This window comes from Salmo salar, unplaced genomic scaffold (assembly GCF_965601325.2).
Source record: "Salmo salar unplaced genomic scaffold, fSalSal1 ptg000055l, whole genome shotgun sequence".
Classification (NCBI taxonomy): Eukaryota; Metazoa; Chordata; class Actinopteri; order Salmoniformes; family Salmonidae; genus Salmo; species Salmo salar.
Genome location: NW_027675313.1, coordinates 1,599,831 through 1,621,976, shown reverse-complemented (window position 1 = coordinate 1,621,976; position 22,146 = coordinate 1,599,831). Strand labels below are relative to the sequence as shown.

General features: G+C 49.4%; 1 protein-coding gene across 1 annotated transcript in view; it reads left to right on the top strand.

Annotated features, from left to right (window-relative positions):
* The first annotated feature begins 319 nt into the window (after window positions 1-319).
* Window positions 320-22,146, top strand: part of LOC106592024 (ras GTPase-activating protein 3) — a 206,997-nt gene continuing 185,170 nt past the window's right edge. Inside the window, 1 exon segment of the mRNA XM_082970870.1 lies at window positions 320-624. Within this exon segment, the coding sequence (XP_082826996.1) occupies window positions 570-624 (55 nt within the window). The 5' untranslated portion in view covers window positions 320-569.

Here is a 22,146-nt window from a genome sequence, read left to right as displayed (position 1 = left end):
TATGACCTAATCGGATTTGTCCATGTCACCAATTCGAGTCAACCACACAAAGCAAAACCGGTTTGATGTTTTCTTGGAATCTTTGGCAATGTTTTTCTCACCCGCGCTCGTCGATGTTTATAGGTATTAAACCAATCAGGATAGACTCCAAGACAGTTTGGACCAATTCGGTTACAGTGCGCCTTGTGCCCTCCCTCTTTAGAGCAACACGCATTCGTCGACTAATCTAGCCCATCCCCCTTTGTATGACATCTGCCCGCTGACAGTCAATCAGCTGAAAGAGAAGGTGGAGGTCCCGCCTACTCGACGCGTTGCTCTGGTTTAAGCTGCCAGTGTCTTGTAGCAGCGGTGGGGTGAAGGAGAACGCAGCTGTCCGCTGTCCGGGAAGCATAACCACATATATATATATACCCATACAGACAACACACAGATACACCACCCTTTGAACTGGACTAGACCTGCCTCCCTCGACTGCCGGAGAAACCCGACACACACACACGCGCGTCCCGATCACCGTGGAGCAAAGACTCTATCCACAAGGCGAGAGGTAAAAGAGCGGAGCCGCGAGCATGGCGGTCGAAGAGGAAGGGCTACGGGTTTTCCAAAGCGTCAAAATAAAAATAGGTAAGGAAAGCAGAGAGAGAGAGAGAGAGAGAGGAGAGAGAGAGAGAGAGAGAGGAGAGAGAGAGAGAGAGAGAGAGAGAGAGAGAGAGAGAGAGAGAGAGAGAGAGAGAGAGAGAGAGAGAGAGATATTATTCCCCAACCCCCTCTCTGGTCCCCGTGGCTTTACTTTAACCGGGCTAAAAGGCATTGGAGTTTGAGAGAGGGAGACCGCCCTGTCTCTCTCTCTCTCTCTCTCTCTCTCTCTCTCTCTCTCTCTCTCTCTCTGTGACATATTGTAATTCAAATCTCTCTCTCTCTGTGTGACATATTGTAATTCAAATCACAAGCTCCCGCAACATTGCATGTCTTTTGTGAAATAGAGAAATGATCGTAGTCTGGTCAATCCCTTCGTTATGGATTATTGCGCAGTCAGGCCTATATAGAGGGGTCTATGTGGTGTTTAATAACACATGTATGTAATTAACAATGGGGGTTGGATTGTTATTGTTCATGTGGATCGGTGTTATGAACTTCTGTATTTGTGGCGTTAAAAACTCAAGACGTGAGGATCTGAGCGCAACAACAAACAAACAAACAACAACAACAAAAAACCCAGGTAAACAGCTGCATATCCATGGATCGATCTCCGTTTTCTCACTTTCTCCCCCAGCGCAGAGCTTCATATAAAACAACCGGACCGTTAGTCTAAAGGAGAAGACCCAGTCCCGGTGTACCCGGGATTTTCAGGGTTACTTATTTCTTACTGTCCGCGCTATTGCGGCAGAACTCGTGGCAGCCATTGGACAGTTTTAGGCAATAATAAGTAAGAGAAAATACCGCCTCGGCGACAGGCACTAGGCTGTGGAGGCCCGCACGTAAAATCAGCTTCCTTCATTGCTCTCAATAGGATATGACCCTGGCTAGCTTTTCCATGTGTAATTAATTCGCTATACACACACACTAGTATGCAAAACAGATCTGTATATTCAATACAAAAAAATATATATATATATATATTCCTATTTATTGTTCAGAATTTGCCAGTTGACGCGTGTTTTATTGCGTTAGATGAGGCACTATAATGTAATCTCCTGATTGACTAATCGGCTGTTGGTGACTTCCTCATCTCGTTACGTCTCCAACAACAGCTCTGTACTTAAACTAAAGTTTACCCTGTTATTCATACCCTGTCCCCACCGTGGGTGTTGTCTGTTATTCATACCCTGTCCCCATTATGGGTGTTGTCTGTTATCATACCCTGACCCCACCGTAGGTGTAGTCTGTTATCATACCCTGTCCCCACCGTGGGTGTAGTCTGTTATTCAGACCCTGTCCCCACCGTGGGTGTAGTCTGATTGTGATGCAGACCCTGTCCCCACCGTGGGTGTAGTCTGATTGTGATGTAGACCCTGTACCCACCGTGGGTGTAGTCTGATTGTGATGCAGACCCTGTCCCCACCGTGGGTGTAGTCTGATTGTGATGCAGACCCTGTACCCACCGTGGGTGTAGTCTGATTGTGATGCAGACCCTGTCCCCACCGTGGGTGTAGTCTGATTGTGATGCAGACCCTGTCCCCACCGTGGGTGTAGTCTGATTGTGATGCAGACCCTGTACCTACCGTGGGTGTAGTCTGATTGTGATGCAGACCCTGTACCCACCGTGGGTGTAGTCTGATTGTGATGCAGACCCTGTCCCCACCGTGGGTGTAGTCTGATTGTGATGTAGACCCTGTACCCACCGTGGGTGTAGTCTGATTGTGATGCAGACCCTGTCCCCACCGTGGGTGTAGTCTGATTGTGATGCAGACCCTGTACCCACCGTGGGTGTAGTCTGATTGTGATGCAGACCCTGTCCCCACCGTGGGTGTAGTCTGATTGTGATGCAGACCCTGTACCCACCGTGGGTGTAGTCTGATTGTGATGCAGACCCTGTCCCCACCGTGGGTGTAGTCTGATTGTGATGCAGACCCTGTACCTATCGTGGGTGTAGTCTGATTGTGATGCAGACCCTGTACCCACCGTGGGTGTAGTCTGATTGTGATGCAGACCCTGTCCCCACCGTGGGTGTAGTCTGATTGTGATGCAGACCCTGTACCCACCGTGGGTGTAGTCTGATTGTGATGCAGACCCTTTCCCCACTGTGGGTGTAGTCTGATTGTGATGCAGACCCTGTCCCCACCGTGGGTGTAGTCTGATTGTGATGCAGACCCTGTACCTACCGTGGGTGTAGTCTGATTGTGATGCAGACCCTGTACCCACCGTGGGTGTAGTCTGATTGTGATGCAGACCCTGTCCCCACCGTGGGTGTAGTCTGATTGTGATGCAGACCCTGTACCCACCGTGGGTGTAGTCTGATTGTGATGCAGACCCTGTCCCCACTGTGGGTGTAGTCTGATTGTTATGACTTCAAACAAAAAACAGAGTTGAGCAGAAAAACAACAAACAGCGAGGAGTGTGTGTGTGTGTGTGTGTGTGTGTGTGTGTGTGTGTGTGTGTGTGTGTGTGTGTGTGTGTGTGTGTGTGTGTGTGTGTGTGTGTGTGTGTGTGTGTGTGTGTGTGTGTGTGAGATGATTGCAGGAGTTACATGACAGCCTTCCAGATGTCTGATAAGCAGCAGGTTGTCATGCCATTAGACAGATAAACAACAACCCAATGTGGGGTCAAATGTTACAGAAATAACTTATAACCTGCCTACAATCTACTGTAGTACTGTCTCCAACCTCACTAAAACCTATAACCTACCTACAATCTACTGCAGTACTGTCACCAACCTCACTAGAACCTATAACCTACCAAAAATTGGACTAGTCTACTGTAGACTACTGTACTGTCACCAACCTCACTAGAACCTATAACCTACCTACAATAGGACTAGTCTACTGTAGTCTACTGTACTGTCTCCAACCTCACTAGAACCTATAACCTACCTACAATAGGACTAGTCTACTGTAGTCTACTGTACTGTCCCCAACCTCACTAAAACCTATAACCTACCTACAATAGGACTAGTCTACTGTAGTCTACTGTACTGTCACCAACCTCACTAAAACATATAACCTACCTACAATAGGACTAGTCTACTGTAGTCTACTGTAGTACTGTCCCCAATCTCACTAGAACCTATAACCTACCTACAATAGGACTAGTCTACTGTAGTCTACTGTACTGTCACCAACCTCACTAGAACCTATAACCTACCTACAATAGGACTAGTCTACTGAGGTCTACTGTACTGTCACCAACCTCACTAGAACCTATAACCTACCTACAATAAGACTAGTCTACTGTAGTCTACTGTACTGTCTCCAACCTCACTAGAACCTATAACCTACCTACAATAGGACTAGTCTACTGTAGTCTACTGTACTGTCTCCAACCTCACTAGAACCTATAACCTACCTACAATAGGACTAGTCTACTGTACTGTCCCCAACCTCACTAGAACCTATAACCTACCTACAATAGGACTAGTCTACTGAGGTCTACTGTACTGTCACCAACCTCACTAGAACCTATAACCTACCTACAATAAGACTAGTCTACTGTAGTCTACTGTACTGTCTCCAACCTCACTAGAACCTATAACCTACCTACAATAGGACTAGTCTACTGTAGTCTACTGTACTGTCTCCAACCTCACTAGAACCTATAACCTACCTACAATAGGACTAGTCTACTGTACTGTCCCCAACCTCACTAGAACCTATAACCTACCTACAATAGGACTAGTCTACTGAGGTCTACTGTACTGTCACCAACCTCACTAGAACCTATAACCTACCTACAATAAGACTAGTCTACTGTAGTCTACTGTACTGTCTCCAACCTCACTAGAACCTATAACCTACCTACAATAGGACTAGTCTACTGTAGTCTACTGTACTGTCTCCAACCTCACTAGAACCTATAACCTACCTACAATAGGACTAGTCTACTGTGGTCTACTGTACTGTCACCAACCTCACTAGAACCTATAACCTACCTACAATAGGACTAGTCTACTGTAGTCTACTGTACTGTCTCCAACCTCACTAGAACCTATAACCTACCTACAATAGGACTAGTCTAATGTAGTCTACTGTACTGTCTCCAACCTCACTAGAACCTAAAACCTACCTACAATAGGACTAGTCTACTGTACTGTCACCAACCTCACTAGAACCTATAACCTACCTACAATAGGACTAGTCTACTGTAGTCTACTGTAATGTCTCCAACCTCACTAGAACCTATAACCTACCTACAATAGGACTAGTCTACTGTAGGCTACTGTACTGTCACCAACCTATAACCTACCTACAATAGGACTAGTCTACTGTAGTCTACTGTACTGTCCCCAACCTCACTAGAACCTATAACCTACCTACAATAGGACTAGTCTACTGTAGTCTACTGTACTGTCACCAACCTCACTAGAACCTATAACCTACCTACAATAGGACTAGTCTACTGTAGTCTACTGTACTGTCCCCAACCTCACTAGAACCTATAACCTACCTACAATAGGACTAGTCTACTGTACTGTCTCCAACCTCACTAGAACCTATAACCTACCTACAGTAGGACTAGTCTACTGTAGTCTACTGTACTGTCCCCAACCTCACTAGAACCTATAACCTACCTACAATAGGACTAGTCTACTGTAGTCTACTGTACTGTCTCCAACCTCACTAGAACCTATAACCTACCTACAATAGGACTAGTCTACTGTAGTCTACTGCCATTCAGACAGACCCAGAACAGAGTAGGTCCATTAGGAGACTGGAGAGAGCCAGGAGAGCTGGTCCATTCAGACAGACCCAGAGCAGAGTAGGTCCGTTAGGAGACTGGAGAGACAGGAGAGCTGGTCCATTCAGGCAGACCCAGAGCAGAGTAGGTCCGTTAGGAGACTGGAGAGAGACAGGAGAGCTGGTCCATTCAGACAGACCCAGAGCAGAGTAGGTCCGTTAGGAGACTGGAGAGAGACAGGAGAGCTGGTCCCATTCAGACAGACCCAGAGCAGAGTAGGTCCGTTAGGAGACTGGAGAGACAGGAGAGCTGGTCCATTCAGACAGACCCAGAGCAGAGTAGGTCCGTTAGGAGACTGGAGAGACAGGAGAGCACCTGTCATCAGTATGGCTGTTACTGATCCAAACTGTTGACAGTAGATTGATATGGTAGAACAAAACACCTAAATCACTACAGAACAGAACAGTCCGGATGTTTCTATGGAATTAAATTTGTTTGATTTAAATAACTTTTATTAAAGCCATCATCTCATCAAGACGTCATTATGCTGTCTGGACAACAACAACAACAACAAAAAAAATCACTATTTTAGAGGTTCTTCAAAGTAAATAAGGTATACTTTTATGACTTAGATGATGTATTTTTCAGGTAGAGATATCCCAGCGAAGCAATTGCTCTCTCTCTTCCTCTCCGTCATGCGTTGTTCTGTCTCTTCTCTGTCTCTCTGTGTCTGCCTGTCACGGCTGTTGTCGGTGAATGAGGACCAAAACGCAGCAGGTACGTGAATGCTCATCTTGATTTTTAATTATCTTTCAAAACGAACATACAAAATAACAAAAAACACGAACGATCAACAAAAACAGTCTGGTAAGGCACAAGGCGAAACACAGAACAATCACCCACAAATCACACATACAAACACACCCTAATATATGGAACTCTCAATCAAAGGCAGATAGACAACACCTGCCTTCAACTGAGAGTCCCAACCCCAATCAACCAAACATAGAAACACACAACCTAGACTAACCATAGAATACTAAACATAAACCAAAACCCGGAATTACTAAATCAAACACCCTTTACACAAAACACACCACCCCGAACCACATAAAACAAATACCCCCTGCCACGCCCTGACCAAACTACAAAACAATTAACCTTATATACTGGCCAGGACGTGACAGTACCCCCCCCTTAAAGGTGCTACCCCAGAAGCACCTTAACAAAAAATAATCCCAAGCAACACCAACAAAAAGTCCCCTTTTCTAAAGGGAGGGAAGGGAGGGTGGCTGCCGTCAACGACGGCACTGTGCTACACCCCCCCTCCCCAACCCACCTATTTCTGGAGGTGGCTCTGGCTCCGGCCGTTCCAGGCTGTCGGGCCACTCTGGCATCGCCGGGGGGCAGTCGGGGCAGTCTGGCAATTCGGGAGAGTCTGGGCAGTCTGGCAATTCGGGAGAGTCTGGGCAGTCTGGCAATTCGGGACAGTCTGGGCAGTCTGGCAATTCGGGACAGTCTGGGCAGTCTGGCAATTCGGGACAGTCTGGGCAGTCTGGCAATTCGGGACAGTCTGGGCAGTCTGGCCACTCCGGCAGTTCAGGGCAGTCTGGCCACTCCGGCAGTTCAGGGCAGTCTGGCCACTCCGGCAGTTCAGGGCAGTCTGGCCACTCCGGCAGTTCAGGGCAGTCTGGCCACTCCGGCAGTTCAGGGCAGTCTGGCCACTCCGGCAGTTCAGCGCAGTCTGGCCACTCCGGCAGTTCAGCGCAGTCTGGCCACTCCGGCAGTTCAGCGCAGTCTGGCCACTCCGGCAGTTCAGCGCAGTCTGGCCACTCCGGCAGTTCAGCGCAGTCTGGCCACTCCGGCAGTTCAGCGCAGTCTGGCCACTCCGGCAGTTCAGCGCAGTCTGGCCACTCCGGCAGTTCAGCGCAGTCTGACCACTCCGGCAGTTCAGCGCAGTCTGACCTCTCTGGCGACTGTTGACTGGCGGGCAGCTCTGACGACTGTTGACTGGCGGGCAGCTCTGACGACTGTTGACTGGCGGGCAGCTCTAACGATGACTGTTGACTGGCGGGCAGCTCTGACGATGACTGTTGACTGGCGGGCAGCTCTGACGATGACTGTTGACTGGCGGGCAGCTCTGACGATGACTGTTGACTGGCGGGCAGCTCTGACGATGACTGTTGACTGGCGGGCAGCTCTGACGATGACTGTTGACTGGCGGGCAGCTCTGACGATGACTGTTGACTGGCGGGCAGCTCTGATGATGACTGTTGACTGGCGGGCAGCTCTGATGATGACTGTTGACTGGCGGGCAGCTCTGATGAAGACTGTTGACTGGCGGGCAGCTCTGATGAAGACTGTTGACTGGCGAGGCTGGGTTGACGCACTTGTAGCCTGGTGCGTGGTGCTGGTACTGGGCTTACCAGATTATGTACACGCACCTCCAGGCTAGTGCGGGGAGCGGGAACAGGACGAGTCGGACTGGGTTGACGCACTTCCGGGTCCGCACGAGAGACAGGAGCTGGAAACCCAGGGCTATGGAGGCGCACAGCCGGTCTAGATCTTACCTCCTGCACAACCCGCCTTGGCTGGATGGAACTAGTAGCCCTGTACGAGCGGGGTGCTCGTACAGGGCAGACTGGGCTGTGCAGGGGCCTGATGGTAGCCGTGCGTAGAGCGGGAGTTGGGTAGCCTGGTCCTCGGAGGCGTACCGGCGACCAGATGCGCTGCGCAGGCATCCTCCTACCAGGCTGGATGCCCGCTCTAGCACGGCACCTGCGAGGGGCTGGAATAACGCGCACCGGACTGTGCGTGCGTATGGGTGAGATAGTGCGCTCCTCAGCGAAACATAGCGCTCTCCACCCCATACGCTCCTCCATATAACCACGAGTAGCTGGCTTCCGGCTCTTCTTACGCCTAGCCAAACTACCCGTGTGCCCCCCCCAAAAATTTTCTTGGGGGTGCCTCTCGTGCTTCTCCTTCAGCGCGTACTTTGCCTCGTACCACCGCCTCTCTGCCTTGGCTGCCTCAATTTCCCACTGCGGGCGTCGATAATCCCCAGCCTGATGCCAGGGTCCGGCCCCGTCCAGAACTTCCTCCCAAGTCCACTTCTCCCGCCAGTCCAACTCGAACTCCGTCTGCTCCTTCCTCTGCTGCTTGGTCCTTTGGTGGTGGGTGATTCTGTCACGGCTGTTGTCGGTGAATGAGGACCAAAACGCAGCAGGTACGTGAATGCTCATCTTGATTTTTAATTATCTTTCAAAACGAACATACAAAATAACAAAAAAACACGAACGATCAACAAAAACAGTCTGGTAAGGCACAAGGCGAAACACAGAACAATCACCCACAAATCACACATACAAACACACCCTAATATATGGAACTCTCAATCAAAGGCAGATAGACAACACCTGCCTTCAACTGAGAGTCCCAACCCCAATCAACCAAACATAGAAACACACAACCTAGACTAACCATAGAATACTAAACATAAACCAAAACCCGGAATTACTAAATCAAACACCCTTTACACAAAACACACCACCCCGAACCACATAAAACAAATACCCCCTGCCACGCCCTGACCAAACTACAAAACAATTAACCTTATATACTGGCCAGGACGTGACACTGCCCCACACTACCCTGACATAGCAGGCCTAAACGAAACACACAGACCGGACAAGTAGGTGCGCAATGGATTATGGTCGTTGTAGTTAATCACCACGTTTTCTGCACTAAACTATGGTAGAATATTTGCCTGTTGGAAACTACAATTACCTACTACATCACACAGTTCAGTCTGAGTCTGATTTATCTCTAGAGAAACTACAACTCCCTACTACATCACACAGTTCAGGTTGGGTCTGGTTTATCTATAGAGAAACTACAACTCCCTACTACATCACACATGGTTTATCTCTAGAGAAACTACAACTCCCTACTACATCACACAGTTCAGTCTGGGTCTGATTTATCTCTATAGAAACTACAACTCCCTACTACATCACACATGGTTTATCTCTAGAGAAACTACAACTCCCTACTACATCACACAGTTCAGTCTGGGTCTGATTTATCTAGAGAAACTACAACTCCCTACTACATCACACATAGTTTATCTCTAGAGAAACTACAACTCCCTACTACATCACACAGTTCAGTCTGGGTCTGATTTATCTAGAGAAACTACAACTCCCTACTACATCACACATAGTTTATCTCTAGAGAAACTACAACTCCCTACTACATCACACAGTTCAGTCTGGGTCTGATTTATCTCTAGAGAAACTACAACTCCCTACTACATCACACATGGTTTATCTCTAGAGAAACTACAACTCCCTACTACATCACACAGTTCAGTCTGGGTCTGATTTATCTAGAGAAACTACAACTCCCTACTACATCACACAGTTCAGTTTGGGTCTGATTTATCTCTAGAGAAACTACAACTCCCTACTACATCACACAGTTCAGTCTGGATCTGATTTATCTCTAGAGAAACTAGAACTCCCTACTACATCACACATGGTTTATCTCTAGAGAAACTACAACTCCCTACTACATCATGGTCTGGTCTAATTTATCTCTAGAGAAACTACAACTCCCTACTACATCATGGTCTGGTCTGGTTTATCTCTAGGTAAACTGAGTAATGTGTGCATTGAAACCACAGAAAAAAAAGTGAACGAAATGGAATTCAAGTAATTTAACCCATGTTGGTTAATTTAGTTGTTTAAAAAAAAAACGAGGAGGAGGAAGAGGAGAAGGACTCACTGGAGGAGGAAGAAGAGAGAGGGACTCACTGGAGGAGGAAGAGGAGAGGGACTCACTGGAGGTGGAAGAAGAGAGAGGGACTCACTGGAGGAGGAAGAGGAGAGGGACTCACTGGAGGAGGAAGAGGAGAGGGACTCACTGGAGGAGGAAGAGGAGAGAGAGGCAGACAGGGCTGTTCCCTTCCTGTCCACTGTGTCCTACAGACAGGGTTGTCCCCCTCCTGTCCTCTGGGTCCTACAGACAGGGCTGTCCCCCTCCTGTCCTCTGTGTCCTACAGACAGGGCTGTCCCCCTCCTGTCCTCTGGGTCCTACAGACAGGGCTGTCCCCCTCCTGTCCACTGTGTCCTACAGACAGGGTTGTCCCCCTCCTGTCCTCTGGGTCCTACAGACAGGACTGTCCCCCTCCTGTCCATTGTGTCCTACAGACTGGGTTGTCCTCCTCCTGTCCTCTGGGTCCTACAGACAGGGCTGTCCCCTCCTGTCCACTGTGTCCTACAGACAGGGTTGTCCCCCTCCTGTCCTCTGGGTCCTACAGACAGGGCTGTCCCCCTCCTGTCCACTGTGTCCTACAGACAGGGTTGTCCCCCTCCTGTCCTCTGGGTCCTACAGACAGGGCTGTCCCCCTCCTGTCCTCTGTGTCCTACAGACAGGGTTGTCCCCCTCCTGTCCTCTGGGTCCTACAGACAGGGCTGTCCCCCTCCTGTCCACTGTGTCCTACAGACAGGGTTGTCCCCCTCCTGTCCTCTGGGTCCTACAGACAGGACTGTCCCCCTCCTGTCCACTGTGTCCTACAGACAGGGTTGTCCCCCTCCTGTCCTCTGGGTCCTACAGACAGGGCTGTCCCCTCCTGTCCATTGTGTCCTACAGACAGGGTTGTCCCCCTCCTGTCCTCTGGGTCCTACAGACAGGGCTGTCCCCCTCCTGTCCTCCGTGTCTTACAGACAGGGTTGTCCCCCTCCTGTCCTCTGGGTCCTACAGACAGGGCTGTCCCCCTCCTGTCCATTGTGTCCTACAGACAGGGTTGTCCCCCTCCTGTCCTCTGGGTCCTACAGACAGGACTGTCCCCCTCCTGTCCACTGTGTCCTACAGACAGGGTTGTCCCCCTCCTGTCCTCTGGGTCCTACAGACAGGGCTGTCCCCTCCTGTCCACTGTGTCCTACAGACAGGGTTGTCCCCCTCCTTTCCTCTGTGTCCTACAGACAGGGTTGTCCCCCTCTTGTCCTCTGTGTCCTACAGACAGGGCTGTCCCCCTCCTGTCCTCTGTGTCCTACAGACAGGGTTGTCCCCCTCCTGTCCTCTGTGTCCTACAGACAGGGTTGTCCCCCTCCTGTCCTCTGGGTCCTACAGACAGGATTGTCCCCCTCCTGTCCTCTATGTCCTACAGACAGGGTTGTCCCCCTCCTGTCCTCTGGGTCCTACAGACAGGACTGTCCCCCTCCTGTCCACTGTGTCCTACTGACAGGGTTGTCCCCCTCCTGTCCTCTGGGTCCTACAGACAGGGCTGTCCCCTCCTGTCCACTGTGTCCTACAGACAGGGTTGTCCCCCTCCTTTCCTCTGTGTCCTACAGACCGGGTTGTCCCCCTCCTGTCCTCTGTGTCCTACAGACAGGGCTGTCCCCCTCCTGTCCTCTGTGTCCTACAGACAGGGTTGTCCCCCTCCTGTCCTCTGTGTCCTACAGACAGGGCTGTCCCCCTCCTGTCCACTGTGTCCTACAGACAGGGTTGTCCCCCTCCTGTCCTCTATGTCCTACAGACAGGGTTGTCCCCCTCCTGTCCTCTGTGTCCTACAGACAGGGCTGTCCCCCTCCTGTCCACTGTGTCCTACAGACAGGGTTGTCCCCCTCCTGTCCTCTATGTCCTACAGACAGGGTTGTCCCCCTCCTGTCCTCTGGGTCCTACAGACAGGACTGTCCCCCTCCTGTCCACTGTGTCCTACTGACAGGGTTGTCCCCCTCCTGTCCTCTGGGTCCTACAGACAGGGCTGTCCCCTCCTGTCCACTGTGTCCTACAGACAGGGTTGTCCCCCTCCTTTCCTCTGTGTCCTACAGACCGGGTTGTCCCCCTCCTGTCCTCTGTGTCCTACAGACAGGGCTGTCCCCCTCCTGTCCTCTGTGTCCTACAGACAGGGTTGTCCCCCTCCTGTCCTCTGTGTCCTACAGACAGGGCTGTCCCCCTCCTGTCCACTGTGTCCTACAGACAGGGTTGTCCCCCTCCTGTCCTCTGTGTCCTACAGACAGGGTTGTTCCCCTCCTGTCCTCTGTGTCCTACAGACAGGGCTGTCCCACTCCTGTCCACTGTGTCCAACGGACAGGACTGTCCCCCTCCTGTCCTCTGTGTCCTACAGACAGGGCTGTCCCCCTCCTGTCCTCTGTGTCCTACAGACAGGACTGTCCCCCTCCTGTCCTCTGTGTCCTACAGACAGGGCTGTCCCCCTCCTGTCCACTGTGTCCTACAGACAGGGTTGTCCCCCTCCTGTCCTCTGGGTCCTACAGACAGGGCTGTCCCCCTCCTGTCCACTGTGTCCTACAGACAGGACTGTCCCCCTCCTGTCCTCTGTGTCCTACAGACAGGGTTGTCCCCCTCCTGCCCTCTGTGTCCTACAGACAGGGCTGTCCCCCTCCTGTCCACTGTGTCCTACAGACAGGACTGTCCCCCTCCTGTCCTCTGTGTCCTACAGACAGGGCTGTCCCCCTCCTGTCCTCTGTGTCCTACAGACAGGGTTGTCCCCCTCCTGTCCTCTGTGTCCTACAGACAGGGTTGTCCCCCTCCTGTCCTCTGTGTCCTACAGAAAGGACTGTCCCCCTCCTGTCCTCTGTTTCCTACAGCCAGGGCTGTCCCCCTCCTGTCCTCTGTGTCCTACAGACAGGGCTGTCCCCTCCTGTCCTCTGTATCCTACAGACAGGGCTGTCCCCCTCCTGTCGTCTGTGTCCTACAGACAGGACTGTCCCCCTCCAGTCCTCTGTGTCCTACAGACAGGACTGTCCCACTCCTGTCCTCTGTGTCCTGAAGCAGCATGTTATACATTAACTGTATAACTAGTGTAGCTGGGCGGGGTCTACTATCCGGGGGGAACGCAGGGAAACAGGAAGCTACTGCCCCAGAATCACTTCCTGATTGGCTGGATGGACTACAAAAGAAGTGTTTTTTTTTTCTCCTGCGTAGCAACAAGCTAATGAAAACCAGATGGACTGACTGACTCACTGACTCACTGACTGACTGGCTGACTGGCTGACTGGCTGACTGACTGGCTAACTGGCTGACTGGCTGGCTGGCTGACTGACTGGCTGACTGGCTGACTGACTGGCTGACTGGCTGGCTGGCTGACTGGCTGACTGGCTGACTGGCTAACTGACTGACTGACTGACTGACTGACTGTCTGACTGACTGGCTGACTGGCTGACTGGCTGGCTGGCTGACTGGCTGACTGACTGGCTGACTGGCTGACTGGCTGACTGGCTGGCTGGCTGGCTGACTGACTGACTGGCTGACTGACTGACTGGCTGACTGGCTGACTGGCTGACTGGCTGACTGGCTGACTGACTGGCTGACTGACTGGCTGGCTGACTGGCTGACTGGCTGACTGGCTGATTGGCTGACTGGCTGACTGGCTGACTGACTGGCTGACTGGCTGACTGGGATAAAGGGTTGTTGTGGTTCTCACACCGACTCACTAACAGTACAGCTAAATACAGCAGGCTGCTGAGGGCTGTCTCTCACCAACCAGCTTCACCTCTCACTCAACCCCAGGAGACACAGAGAGACACAGAGAGATGCAGAGAGACACAGAGAGACACAGAGAAAGAGAGGGGGGGTAGAGAGAGAGTTAGAGGGAGGGGGGTAGAGAGAGAGTTAGAGGGAGGGGGGTAGAGAGAGAGTTGGGGGGGTAGAGAGAGAGAGTTAGGGGAGGGGGGTAGAGAGAGATAGAGGTGGGGGGGTAGAGAGAGAGTTAGGGGAGGGGGTAGAGAGAGAGTTAGGTGGGGTAGAGAGAAAGTTAGAGGTGGTGAGGGGGGGTAGAGAGAGAGTTAGAGGGGGGGAGGGGGTAGAGAGAGAGTTAGAGGGGGGAGGGGGGGTAGAGAGTGAGTTAGAGGAAGGGGGGTAGAGAGTGAGTTAGGGGAGGGGGGGTAGAGAGAGAGTTAGAGTGAGGGGGGATAGAGAGAGAGTTAAGGGAGGGGTGGTAGAGAGAGAGTTAGGGGGGTAGAGAGAAAGTTTGAGGGGGGGAGGGGGGTAGAGAGAGTGTTAGATGGGGGGAGGGGGGTAGAGAGAGAGTTAGAGGGGGGAGGGGGGTAGAGAGAGAGTTAGAGGGGGGAGGGGGGGTAGAGAGAGAGTTAGAGGGAGGGGGGGTAGAGAGAGAGTTAGGGGGGTAGAGAGAAAGTTAGAGGGGGGGGTAGAGAGTGAGTTAGGGGAGGGGGGTAGAGAGAGAGTTAGGGGGGGTAGAGAGAAAGTTAGAGGGAGGGGGGTAGAGAGAGAATCTGAAGTCTAGAAATCTGTCTAGAAGTCTAGAATCTGAAGTCAAATGTCTACTGTTTGCTGATGATCTGGTCCTTCTGTCCCTCAACTTAGGAGGGCCTACAGCAGCACCTAGATCTTCTGCACAGATTCTGACAGACCTGGGCCCTGACAGTAAATCTCATTAAGACCAAAATAATGGTGTTCCAGAAAAGGTCCAGTCACCAGGACCACAAATACAAATTCCATCTAGACACCGTTGCCCTAGATCACACAAAAAACGATACATACCTTGGCCTAAACATCAGCGCCACAGGTAACTTCCACAAAGCTGTGATCGATACAATTCGACATACCATTTAGGATCTGGCAAAAAATACTCGAATCAGATATAGAACCCATTGCCCTTTATGGTTGTGAGGTCTGTGGTCCGCTCACCGACCAAGAATTCACAAAATGGGACAAACCCCAAATTGAGACTCTGCATGCAGAACTCTGCAAAAATATCCTCCGTGTACAACGTAAAACACCAAATAATGCAGAGCAGAATTAGGACGATACCCGCTAATTATCAAAATCCAGAAGAGTCGTTAAATTCTACAACCACCTAAAAGGAAGCGATTCCCAAACCTTCCATAACAAAGCCATCACCTACAGAGAGATGAACCTGGAGAAGAGTCCCCTAAGCAAGCTGGTCCTGGGGCTCTGTTGTCACGCTGCTTGGTCCTTGTTTGGTGGGATATTCTGTCACGCTCGTCGAAATGAGCGGACCAAGGCACAGCGGGAGTATAGTTCCACATCTTTTATTAACCTCTATGGGCTAGGTGGGACGCAAGCGTCCCACCCGTGGTGCACTCCATCAACAGCAGGTGCATTTCAAGAGCGGCAAATTTGAATCCAAATAAATGTCAAAATTCAAATTTTTCAAACATACAACTATTTTACACCCTTTGAAAGATAAACATCTCCTTAATCTAACCACGTTTTACGATTTCAAAAAGGTTTTACGGCGAAAGCATAAATTTAGAGTATGTTAGGACAGTACATTTACAAGAGTTGTGTGTAATGTTGTGCCAATTCAAAGACAGGCGTCACCAAAACCATAAATCAGCTAAAATGATGCACTAACCTTTTACAATCTCCAACAGATGACACTCCTAGGACATTGTGTTAGACAATGCATGCATTTTTAGTTCTATCAAGTTCATATTTATATCCAAAAACAGCGTTTTACTGTGGCGTTGATGTTCAGGAAATCGTTTCCCTTCAATAACCGGCAGTCAAGTCAGCACCACAAATTAAATAATTAAAATTAGAAAACATTGGTAAAATATTATATTGTCATTTAAAGAATTATAGATTTACATCTCTTGAACGCAATCAACTTGCCAGATTTAAAAATAACCTTACTGGGAAATCACACTTTGCAATAATCTGAGCACTGCGCCCAGAAAAATACGCGTTGCGATACAGACTAGCCGCCATGTTGGGGAGATCTAAAATCGAAAATACTATGTAAATAATCCATTACCTTTGATTCTCTTCATCAGATGTCACTTCCAGGTATCACAGGTCCATAACGAATGTAGTTTTGTTAAAAAAAGCTCATCATTTATGTCCAAAAATCTCCGTCTTGTTAGCACATGATCTAAGCCCGCCGGACTTCACTTCATGAACGAGGGGAAAAAATATATTTACGTTCGTTCAAACATGTCAAACGTTGTATAGCATAAATCATTAGGGCCTTTTTTAACCAGAACATGAATAATATTCAAGGTGGACGAATGCATTCTCTTTTATAACGTATTGGAACGAGGGTACCCAACATGAACTCGCGCGCCAGGTGTCTAATGGGCCATCATCGTTCCATGGCTCTTGTTCGGTCAGATCTCCCTCCAGAAGACTCAAAACACTTTGTAAAGGCTGGTGACATCTAGTGGAAGCAATAGGAAGTGCCAAAATATTCCTCAGCCCCTGTGTTTTTCAATGGCATAGGTTTAAAGGTAATACAACACATCAGGTATCCACTTCCTGTCAGAAAATGTCTCAGGGTTTTGCCTGCCAAATGAGTTCTGTTATACTCACAGACACCATTCAAACAGTTTTAGAAACTTTAGGGTGTTTTCTATCCATATATAATAAGTATATGCATATTCTAGTTACTGGGTAGGATTAGTAACCAGATTAAATCGGGTACATTTTTTTATCCAGCCGTGCAAATACTGCCCCCTAGCCCCAACAGGTTAAAGTGAAACTAAGAAAACAACAAACACACAACGAACGTGAAATCGTAGTGCTCAACACACTAAGGTGCGGACTCCGGCCGCAAAACCTGAAACCAAATGGGGAGAGTAGGGGTGGTGACTTTTGTTGGTGGTGGCTCCGGTGCGGGTCCCCGGACCCCGGATCCGGCGATGGCGCTGGGTTGAATGCCGTGCCTGGACTGGGCACCGACGCAGAGGAAGGCTCCAGCCTTGGAGCGGGACTGGACACCATGCCTGGACTGGGCACTGGCGCAGAAGAAGGCTCTGGCCATGGAGCTGGGTTGGACACCGTGCCTGGACTGGGCACCGGCGCAGAGGAAGGCTCCGGCCTTGGAGCGGGACTGGACACTGCAGAAGAAGGCTCTGGCCATTGCACCGGCGCAGGAAGCTCCGGGCCGTGGACCGTCACTGGAAGCTCCGGACCGTTGACCGTCACTGGAAGCTCCGGGCCATTGACCGTCACTGGAAGCTCCGGGCCGATGACCGTCCCTGGAAGCTCCAAACTGTGAGCCGTCGCTTGAAGCTCAGGACTGTGAACCGTCGCTGGAAGCTCCGGACTGTGAAACGTCGCTGGAAGCTCCGGACTGTGAACCGTCGCTGGAAGCTCTGGACTGTGAACCGTCGCTGGAAGCTCTGGACTGTGAACCGTCGCTGGAGGTTCCGGCGCACTGGAGGCCTAGAGCGTGGAGCCGGCACAGATTGCACCGGACTAATGACACGCACTTCAGGTCGAGTGCGGGGAGCAGGCACAGGACGTACCGAGCTGGGGAGGCGCACTGGAGGCCCGATGCGTGGAGCCGGCACAGACTTCACCAGATTGCTGACAGGCTCTTCAGGTCGAATGTTGAGCAGAACACACTTGACCAACATCTCTCTCCTCTCTCTCTCCCCCAACTTCTCCATCGCCTCCCTGACAGTCTCTGGCTATTCCCTCTGCTCAGCCGCCAGATCCATGTGCCCCCCCACCAAAAGAATCTTGGGGTTTCTGTGGCAGCGGACTGAAGTCACGCTCCTCATGGCGAGTGCGAGGAACCGGCACAGGACGTACCGGGCTGAGAAGGCTCACTGGAGGCCTGATGCGTGGAGCTGGCGCAGATGGCACCGGACTGGTGTCACACTCTTCATCACGCCTGTGCTGCAGCATACTCCTAGCCAACATCATTCTCCGATATCCCTCCTCACACTGCTCCGTCGACTCCCAGGCGGGCTCTGGCTCTCTCCTTGGCTCGGCCAACCACCCCTCGTGCCCCCCCGCAAAAAAATCTTGGGGTTTCTGTGGCAGCGGTACCCATCGTCGTCGCTGTCCTTCCTGATTTCCTGGCGACTCCTGCCAAGGAAGGGTCTCGCATCCTCCCATGATCTCTTCCCAGGTCCAACTCACTTCTCCCACCGTTGTCACGCTGCTTGGTCCTTGTTTGGTGGGATATTCTGTCACGCTCGTCGAAATGAGCGGACCAAGGCGCAGCGGGAGTATAGTTCCACATCTTTTATTAAAGTGAAACTAAGAAAACAACAAACATACAACGAACGTGAAATCGTAGTGCTCAACACACTAACACAAAACAATATCCCACAAAGCAGGTCGGGGAAACAGGGAACCCTTAAGTATGATCCCCAATTAGAGACAACGAACATCAGCTGCCTCTAATTGGGAACCATACTAAGAGCACCAACATAGAAATGAAAAGACTAGAACACCCCCTAGTCACGCCCTGACCTACAACACCATAGAGAACCGAGGGCTCTCTATGGTCAGGACGTGACATCTGTCCACAAACACAAACAGACTCCACAGAGCCCCAGGACAGCAACACAATTAGACACCAACCAAATCATGAGAAAACAAAAAGATAATTACTTGACACATTGGAAAGAATTAACTATTTGCTATTTGGCCCTAAACAGAAAGTACACAGTGGCAGAATACCTGACCACTGTGACTGACCAAAACTTAAGGAAAGCTTTGAATATGTACAGACTCAGTGAGCATAGCCTTGCTATTGAGAAAGGTCGCCGTAGGCAGACCTGGCTCTCAAGAGAAGACAGGCTATGAGCACACTGCCCACAAAATGAGGTGGAAACTGAGCTGCACTTCCTAACCTCCTGCCAAATGTATGACCATATTAGAGACACATATTTCCCTCAGATTACACAGATCCACAAAGAATTTGAAAACAAACCCGGTGTTGATAAACTCCCATATCTACTGGGTGAAATACCACAGTGTGTCATCACAGCAGCAAGATTTGTGACCTGATGCCACAAGAAAAGGTCAACCAGTGAAGAACAAACACCATTGTAAATACAACCCATATTTATGCTTATTTATTTTCCCTTTTGTACTTTAACTATCTGCACATCATTACAACACTGTATATATATATATATATACATAATATGACATTTGTAATGTCTTTATTCTTTTGAACATTTATGAGTGTAATGTTTACTGTTAATTTTTATTGTATATTTAACTTTTGTTTATTATCTATTTCACTTGCTTTGGCAATGTTAACATATGTTTCCCCATGCCAATAAAGCCCTTACATTGACATTGAAATTTGGGGCTTCCAAGCCTCTTGGCAGCTGGCCAGCAGAGATTCCCTAACTTCCTGTACAAGGAGTTTGAGACGGGGGAGAGAAAGGAGGGAGGTAGAGGGGTGTTACTGTTATGAGACCATCTGGTCCTCTAACTAGTCTGGAGGATAGGACTCCCTGAATGGCAGAGCTGACGTCACCCAGAACTAAAGGAAGTCAGAACTAAAGGAAGTCAGAACTAAAGGAACCCAGAACTAAAGGAACCCAGAACTAAAGGAAGTCAGAACTAAAGGAACCCAGAACTAAAGGAAGTCAGAACTAAAGGAACCCAGAACTAAAGGAAGTCAGAACTAAAGGAACCCAGAACTAAAGTAAGTCAGAACTAAAGGAAGTCAGAACTAAAGGAAGTCAGAACTAAAGGAACCCAGAACTAAAGGAACCCAGAACTAAAGGAAGTCAGAACTAAAGGAAGTCAGACTGTGTACTCACTTGTGTTGCATGCGTGTGTGTGTGTGTGATGTGTGTGTGTGTGTGTGTGTGTGTGTGTGTGTGTGTGTGTGTGTGTGTGTGTGACGTGTGTGTCTGTGTGTGTGTGTGTGTGTGTGTGTGACGTGTGTATGTGTGTATGTGTGTGTGTGTATATGTGTGTTATGTGTGTATGTGTGTGTGACGTGTGTGTGTGTGTGTGTGTGACGTGTGTATGCTGCTTGTTGTTAGCAGTAAACCCAGGAACCTCAGATCCCTGGAAAAAGAAGCATAGAGGTGTAAACACACCTGTGTTGACTGTTCAAACGGACGGACGGACGGAAGGACGGACGGACGGACAAACGGACGGACGGACGGTGTTGTGTTTGAGCTTCAGGAGTATGGTGATGATGATGATGGTGGTGGTGGTGATGTAATTCAACCTAATCAGGGTTCTACCATCAGAGCAGGACTGGGCCATATGGGCTACAAATCTGATCTAGACCTTTTCAAACTTCTGGGCCATATGGCCTACAAATCTGATATAGATCTTTTCAAACTTCTGGGCCATATGGCCTACAAATCTGATCTAGACCTTTTCAAACTTCTGGGCCACATGGCCTACAAATCTGATCGAGACCTTTTCAAACTTCTGGGCCATTCACAGTATGCAGTATATCTATAATTTGTTTAATGTTTTCTCTAAATAAGCTTTGTGGTACAATTAAAAGGTCAAATACCCTGCATTTCAAACAGTCAGCTATAATCGACTAAATTCAGGGCTCGTGAAATGATGTAAGGGATTGCGTAACTGGCGACAGGGAAGGCAGGCGCAGGAGAGCAGAACTGGGTAATCAATGGAGCAGTTTTATTCATTAAACCACCGGAAACCAGAAGAAAAAACAAATGGGTACAAAACCCGTCGCGCACCAGAGAAACCGTGTAGATGCACTTACAATAAACAATTCAGGGCAAAGACATGGGGGGGACAGAGGGACAGAGGGTTAAATACACAACATGTAATGAGGGAAATTGAGACCAGGTGTGTGGGAAGACAAGACAAAACAAATGGAAAATGAAAAGTGGATCGATGATGGCTAGAAGACCGGCGACGCCGAGCGCCGAGCGCCGCCCGAACAAGGAGAGGGACCGACTTCGGCGGAAATCGTGACAAATTATACCTTGACGAAATATAAATCTTCCACAACCATACGGCCGACTAATCATTTATTTATTTTATCAAAATAGTTGAACCAGTTTTTTTTTTTCAATAAGTCTGTCTATGAAAGGAATGGCCTTTTTTTTGTTACAAATTTACATTCACTAATAATGACTAACTTCTTGTGGCTGGCATTTAAAAAAAAATCAACACAGGTCTCATAAACAATCTCTCAAGCACAAGTCCACGTGCTAGTAAGTAGCTAGCTAGTCTTTAGATGTCAAGTTTAGCCAACATGGATCTATCTGCTAGCGTAACAGTTTAGCTTCCGTCCCTCTCTTCGCCCACAACCTGGGCTTGAACCAGGGACCCTCTGCACACAATCAACAACTGACACCCCACGAAGCATCGTTACCCATTGCGCCACAAAAGCCGCGGCCCTTGCAGAGCAAAAGGGGGAACGACCACTTCAAGGTCTCAGAGCGAGTGACGTCACCTGATTGAAACGCTATTAGCGCGCAACACCGCTAACTAGCTAGCCATTTCACATCGGTTTCACTGCTAGCTAACAAGGTAGAACAGTTGAATTGTTATGAACACACCCTGCTGTCCGTCTCTAACTGTTTGAACAGCGTGTTAGCCTGTCCACTTTGTTCAGATGTTGAATTCAAGTGACCTACCTTATTTAAAAGAATGACGACGAGTTGCCAATTCCAATAATATAATAAAAATAATTCCTTATAGGATTTTGTGTTTTTTATGCTTATTGCACATTTATAGCTAGTGTAACAGTCTGTGGCTAACATGTTGCTAGAGGTACGTGGTACCGCGACGCCGTGCACAACGAACTCAGCATTCATTTCCCACAATCATTGCTCCTGTTTTAGTAGTGTCTCTGCTCTGAGCTCAATCTGAGGAGTTGAGACATAAAAAGGGTTAAAAAAAAGGTTACCTTCTCCTCTATTATAGTAAAATAATATCTCAATGTGTTTCGGTGTCCATATGACCCCATTCTGTTGGACCAAACGTCAAATGTAAATAGCGAGTTGAAACCGCTTGTCAGAGAGGAAGATGTGATCTTTCTTCTTTGTTGTTGTGAGTGACAGGGGGAGGGGTTTGGTGTGAGGGGGAGGGGCTTGGTGTGAGGGGGAGGGGCTT